This window comes from Gavialis gangeticus, unplaced genomic scaffold (genome assembly GCF_001723915.1).
Source record: "Gavialis gangeticus isolate Ggan-Ray unplaced genomic scaffold, GavGan_comp1, whole genome shotgun sequence".
NCBI classification, from domain to species: domain Eukaryota; kingdom Metazoa; phylum Chordata; order Crocodylia; family Gavialidae; genus Gavialis; species Gavialis gangeticus.
In genome coordinates, this window is record NW_017729024.1 from 1038863 (window position 1) to 1044477 (window position 5615).

Below are 5615 nucleotides of genomic sequence, written 5' to 3' on the forward strand. Positions count from 1 at the left end.
CCCCCCCCCCCCCCCCCCCCCCCCCGCTGTTGATTGGCAGAGGGGACCCACAACTCCCTCCTGATAGGCAGGAAAGCAAAATCTCGTTTTAAATATGGTGTGTTTTTTGCCTCTCCGCCAATCAGCAGCAAGCATTAGGGCTTCTGGGGCCCTTCAGCCAGTCGGCAGCGGAAGGCTAAAACGGCGCCATATTTAAAACTGCAGTTTTTGCCTCCCTGCCAATTGGGAGTGAACTGCAAGCATGGCCTCTCCACCAATCAGTGGTGGAGGGGTGTGCGGGGGAGTCTGCAAAATTAAAGGAGCCACAGTGCACCCCACTTCTACTGTGAATTTGGTAAGTCCCTACCCATAGGATATTGGCGCACTGTGCCTAAGCTGCTTTTGAGTCTTACTGTAGATGCTCTAACAAGTTGGTCCAAATATTGATATATGTATTCTTAAGAGGTGTATGAAACCAGCATGGTATTGTTTAATTAATTTTAATTCTTAAAATGATTGTGAATCTGCTTGTATTTATCACTTCATTGAAAAAATTGTCTTTGTTCTAGATCCGATGGGGCCTGATTGTCCACGCATCATTAACAAAAAACTCACGAAAAATTTCAGTGCACTAACATACAACAGTGGCAGGTAGAGAATGGGTTTTCTCTAACATATTTCTGAGGGGTAGACAGGAAAGTTCAAGTGAAAAAACTACCACTATACACATGACAGGGAAAGCATCTCTTGAGCCATATGCCCTTTGTAGGAATCTGAATTGTTGGTGTCTTCTCTGTTTAATGCCTTTGGATTTTAGTGCAGAAAGGTGATTCTTATATCTGTATAAAAATTATTCTCAGCTCCCTGAGTGAGGTCAGAGGAGTCAGTCTGGTGTGTAAGGAGACTCTGGACTTGTGTTTCAAAATCAGTGTTTCTTTAAATTAAAATTGTTTGAAAACCTGAGAGAAATGTCACCAGTAACTAGGTTCTGTTCAGTGCTGGCCTCAGTTGTACAGGCTGGTTTCAGATCATCAGGCTTACATTAACAAGGTGCACCTCTTCACCACCGCTCCACTCCGTGTTGCGGCTCCACTCCATGTTGCGGTTCCAAGATCTCCCAGCTGGGGCTGCCTCTCCCAGCTTGCTGTTAGAACAGAGAGGTTGTTTTTATCAAAGCAGTAAAGGTCTTCTGTCAGAGCCGTGGCTCCCTCTGGGTTCTGTTGCCACTTGCCACAGCTAAACATTTCAGCAACTGAGCTGTTGCCAGAAGGCGGTGCCAGAATACTGCCCTGGATTTAACATTTCCCATGTTCTGCACAAAAACTCTCTTAACCATTGAGAATGTGACAACTTTTTGTCCTGCCCATAACAGCATGGTTGTCCTTTCATAACCTTTGCATTGTTGTGCAAGGAAATACCAAATAAACAGAGCCATTTCAATCCAAACATTTCTGTTAGGAATAGTTAGTCTTTTGCATCCTGAAAGGCTTCCAGAAGGTCCCTGACACCTGGAAAGCAATCACTGTATTGCATTGCATACCAGATGCCTACAAATACAAGACATACCTTGTTTTTGGAAGGCAGAATGTAGAGAAAAGATTTTTCCAGAGTCATGGCTGACTGTGTGACATAAAGTAGTCCTTCTCGAAACAGGATATTAAGGAAGTATAGCATCCCAGGAGACAGTCTGGTTAAGGCAGCAGGAACTTTTTGGTGTGGCTGGACAGCAACAAGTGTAGGCTGTAGACCCCTGCAAAAGCAGTAGCAAGACTGTTAATTCTTTGCTATAAACAGCTCTTCGTATGTAAGTTCCTGTAAATAATACCAAGCCTCTTCAAGATGCTACAGAATGCATGCAGCAATTCACTAGCCCTCAGCTGGTTCAGTTGCTGCTTCAGACACAAGCTACAGTTCTTGGCCAAGAGCTGTAGAGAGCTGTGCATGGGTTAACACGGGACTCCACCCATTCTGCTTGCTATGGCCAGATGAAAGGTAACCATCTTAGTAGCATCAGAGCACAGTATGTGCATGCTTTTATTCCCGTGAAGAAAAATCAACTTCCCCACTTAAAACACTCGCACCAATTTTGGAGGGCTGTTTGGGAGCAGGGTGTGCGTGCTATGTGAATAAATACAGTAATTTCACCTTCACTCTTAATTTTAGTAAAAGTGACTTGTGGACGAACAGATGTGGTTTCCACTTAAAAAGTTGTTCTGCAGGCCAGTTAGGGCCAGACACCCTTGAGCATTTACAACACTTTCAAAGTTGTGGCAGGCAAAACTGGCCGCATTTTCCCGGGGTCTGATTCCAGTTCTGTGTACATTCTGTTTGCAGACACAGTCCCCACTGGTTTATGCTTTGGCTTTGTTAAATTTTTCCTCCTTTGTGACTTTATTCTCCAGGATCCAGAATTTAATCTCTGGTTCGATGAAGGCTAAAATCACAGCATATGTCGTAGCTCTGGCCTTGCACATTAACAGCTTCCAGACAGACCTGACACTCTTACAGAGGGACATGAAACTCCATGAGAGCAGGTGAGAGCACTGGTGCAGTTAATGACTGCAGACCTGCAACGTTGAAGAGGGGCAAGTGGGATGGCGGCATGGAAGGAGAGCCTGTTTTCAGTTCTTCAACTGAGAGTTTGACTAATGCAGCAATGAGATCCATCTCAAAATCTGTATTCCTCAGAATGAACTACTTGCCCAAGAAATGAATTAGCCCTCGTCACAAAATCCTATGAAATTAATATAATACTATATAATAATAAATAAGTAATAAAATTATTTCTGACCACACAAACCAAATTCAAGATGAACATGAGCCTGCAACGCGATGCTGCGGCTAGTAAAGCGACCAAAACGCTGGCTTGCATCCATAGATGCTTCTTAAGCAAATCCTGGGACATCATTGTCCCCTCGTACTCGGCCTTGGTGAGGCCGCAGCTGCAGTACTGCGTCCAGTTTTGGGCCCCACAATTCAAAAAGGATGTGGAGAAGCTTGAGAGAGTGCAGAGGAGAGCCACGCACGTGATCAGAGGTCAGGAAAACAGACCTTACGACAACAGGCTGAGAGCCATGGGGCTCTTTAGCCTGGAAAAGCGCAGGCTCAGGGGTGATCTGATGGCACCTATAAGCTTATCGGGGTGATTACCAGTATCTAGGGGAACATTTGTTCACCAGAGCGCCCCAAGGGATGATGAGATTGAACGTTTGGTTATAAACTACTGCAAGACTGTTTCAGGCTGGACATAAGGAAGAATTTCTTTACTGTCTGAGCCCCCGAGGTCTGGAATAGCCTGCCATCAGAGGTGGTTCAAGCACCTACATTGAACACCTTCAAGAGTAAATTGGATGCTTATCTTGCTGGGATCCTATGACCCCAGCTGACTTCCTGCCCTTTGGGCGGGGGGCTGGACTCAATCTTTCGAGATCCCTTCCAGCCCTAATGTCTATGAAATATATGAAATTCCAATGAAAATTGTAAAGGATTTTGACCTGTTTGTTGTCTCCAGCTTTACAGTTGATGCTTTAATTGTACATGTTGCTGCAGTGAACTGTCATGCACTTTCCAATAATTTTGCTCTTTAGAACTGATGTGGGATAATGGCTTTAATGGCAGTGTTTGAAGTCAATTAGACCCTGTTTTTAAAGATGAAGCAATAGGCTTTTGGAAAGATTGTGCTGCCTTTTATGGCTTTATTTCAATTTTCTCATTGACTGCTGTGTGTTGGAACATGGGCCACCTGGCTTGCACTGGTGGCTTCCAGTGGGAAGTCAAAATGTGGTCTAATGTGTGCTGGCAAGATTCTGTAGTTCCTGATAACAAGGTGGCTGTGTTACTTGCTTGCACATGCCCCCTCAGCTGTGGGATGAGGGAGCACTTGTTCTGACTGTTATACTAAAAAGCAAGATAATTTTCTGAACAAACCCTTGACATGTTTACCAAACAGCCCCCAAGTATTCTCTAGGCTGGTCAGCTCTTGCTCCTATTTTTCCTTTTAGAACTACCAGTGGGGGGTCCCTTTGTCCCTCCAATACCAAACTAGTGTGAATTGTATAATGTCATCCCATTTGTGTAAAAGAGACCCTAAATAAAGGAAAAGGATAAAACTGTTGCCTGGTGGGAGGCATAGCAAGCCTGGTGTCCCCCAGAGCATGCCCTTGCTGTGTTTCATCTAAATCCTTGAGCTGTGGCCACCCTGAACTTTTCTAGAAATGGATCCCTCATCGCACAGCAGAGCCATCACTGCTTCAGAGAAAACAGCCATAGGGCCACATTGCTGCTTGCCTGTGGCTACTGATGCCTTCTCTCTGGAGGGAGAGGCCAGTTTGTTCTCTTGCAGATCTTCAGTCTGACACCAGGAATGATGCATGCAACCTTCTTGTATTTGCTGATGAATGTGATTCTGCCTTTTTCAGAATGCTCGACATTGCTAAAGCCATGAGGCTGAAGATCTCCAAAAAAAAGGGGCTTTCTGGACTTGGAGCTGATGAGGATCACAAATTTGGCATCCTCTCTGTGCCCTTACCCTCCTACAAACCATCTAGGGGCCAGAGGAAACGCAAGAAGATGGACTAAAGAATGTGGGGTGCAACTGAAAGGACAGCAGAATAGAGACTCATTCTACTGGCCTGTTACTGCTCTGAGATTAGGACCTGTTGTCTGTTCGTTGGCTCTTACTCCATTTGAACTACACAAGGCAATTTCTAATAATGGGTCTGGACTGACATTCTCATTAAACAGTCTTTTTAAAAAGCAAAATGAAACAAGACACTCATTCCTCATTCCTATACAAACACTTGCAGGAGTATGGGGCAGATAGGAGTGAGGAGAAAATGGGATGGTTTCACTTGGACTTCCCTTCCTTCCCACCACCTCAGCCAACTGGGCTGCTTTTATCTCATGAACTTCTAGTATCCCATGATCAGTTGTAACCCAGGTAGGCCGTGCTAAGGTTATGGGCAAATGTAGCTTGGGACTGTGTCTTACTAAATACAAATACAGACCTTCTAATCAGAGTTGGTGCTCTTCCTTTCATGATGCCTGTGGCTGAAGATGAAGGGTTTGGTAAATATTAAATGGAAGGTGACTTTACTGGTAGGAGAGAGGCTAAAGGCCGGATAGGCAAGACCCTTAGTTTGTCTGTCATATCACTTGGTTTTTGTCTGAATGTTATTGTTGCTAACATGGAGATGCTTCTGACATCTTTTGAATTATTGAAGATGAGTGCTTTTTTAACCCTAGTTGAATACTACCCAAGTCATTCTTCTACACCAAAGCACCAAACAAAAGTGTGACAGCTTTTCTCCTTCAAATATTACCAAATGTATAGTATTCAAAGAGGGGAACCAGATGGAAAAAGAATAAAGGAACTGCACAGGGGAAAAAATGTTTGTCTCTTGGTTCAGAATTGCCATTGATGCCATGTCTGCCCAGTTGATCAGAAGGGTGCATTGGTTTATAGTATGCTGAAGTCATTTCTGTAGCACGGTGTTCAAAATCAGTGATTAATTTAGAATCATCAGGGGAAGTACAGTCTCCTGCTGCACTAGGAAATTCTGGTGTGTGCATGTGAGAGACACAGAGGCAGATATGGAAAGTGAGCAGAGAGCAAGCCCACACAGAAGTTAATTACC

General features: G+C 44.3%; 1 protein-coding gene across 1 annotated transcript in view; it reads left to right on the forward strand.

Annotated features, from left to right (window-relative positions):
• Positions 1–5033, forward strand: part of POLR1E (RNA polymerase I subunit E) — a 26980-nt gene extending 21947 nt beyond the window's left edge. The window contains exons 10-12 of the mRNA XM_019516809.1: positions 549–630; positions 2382–2513; positions 4398–5033. Coding sequence (XP_019372354.1) covers positions 549–630; positions 2382–2513; positions 4398–4557 — 374 coding nt within the window. The 3' untranslated portion in view covers positions 4558–5033. The remainder of the gene's footprint in view (positions 1–548; positions 631–2381; positions 2514–4397) is intronic.
• Positions 5034–5615: the final 582 nt, after the last annotated feature.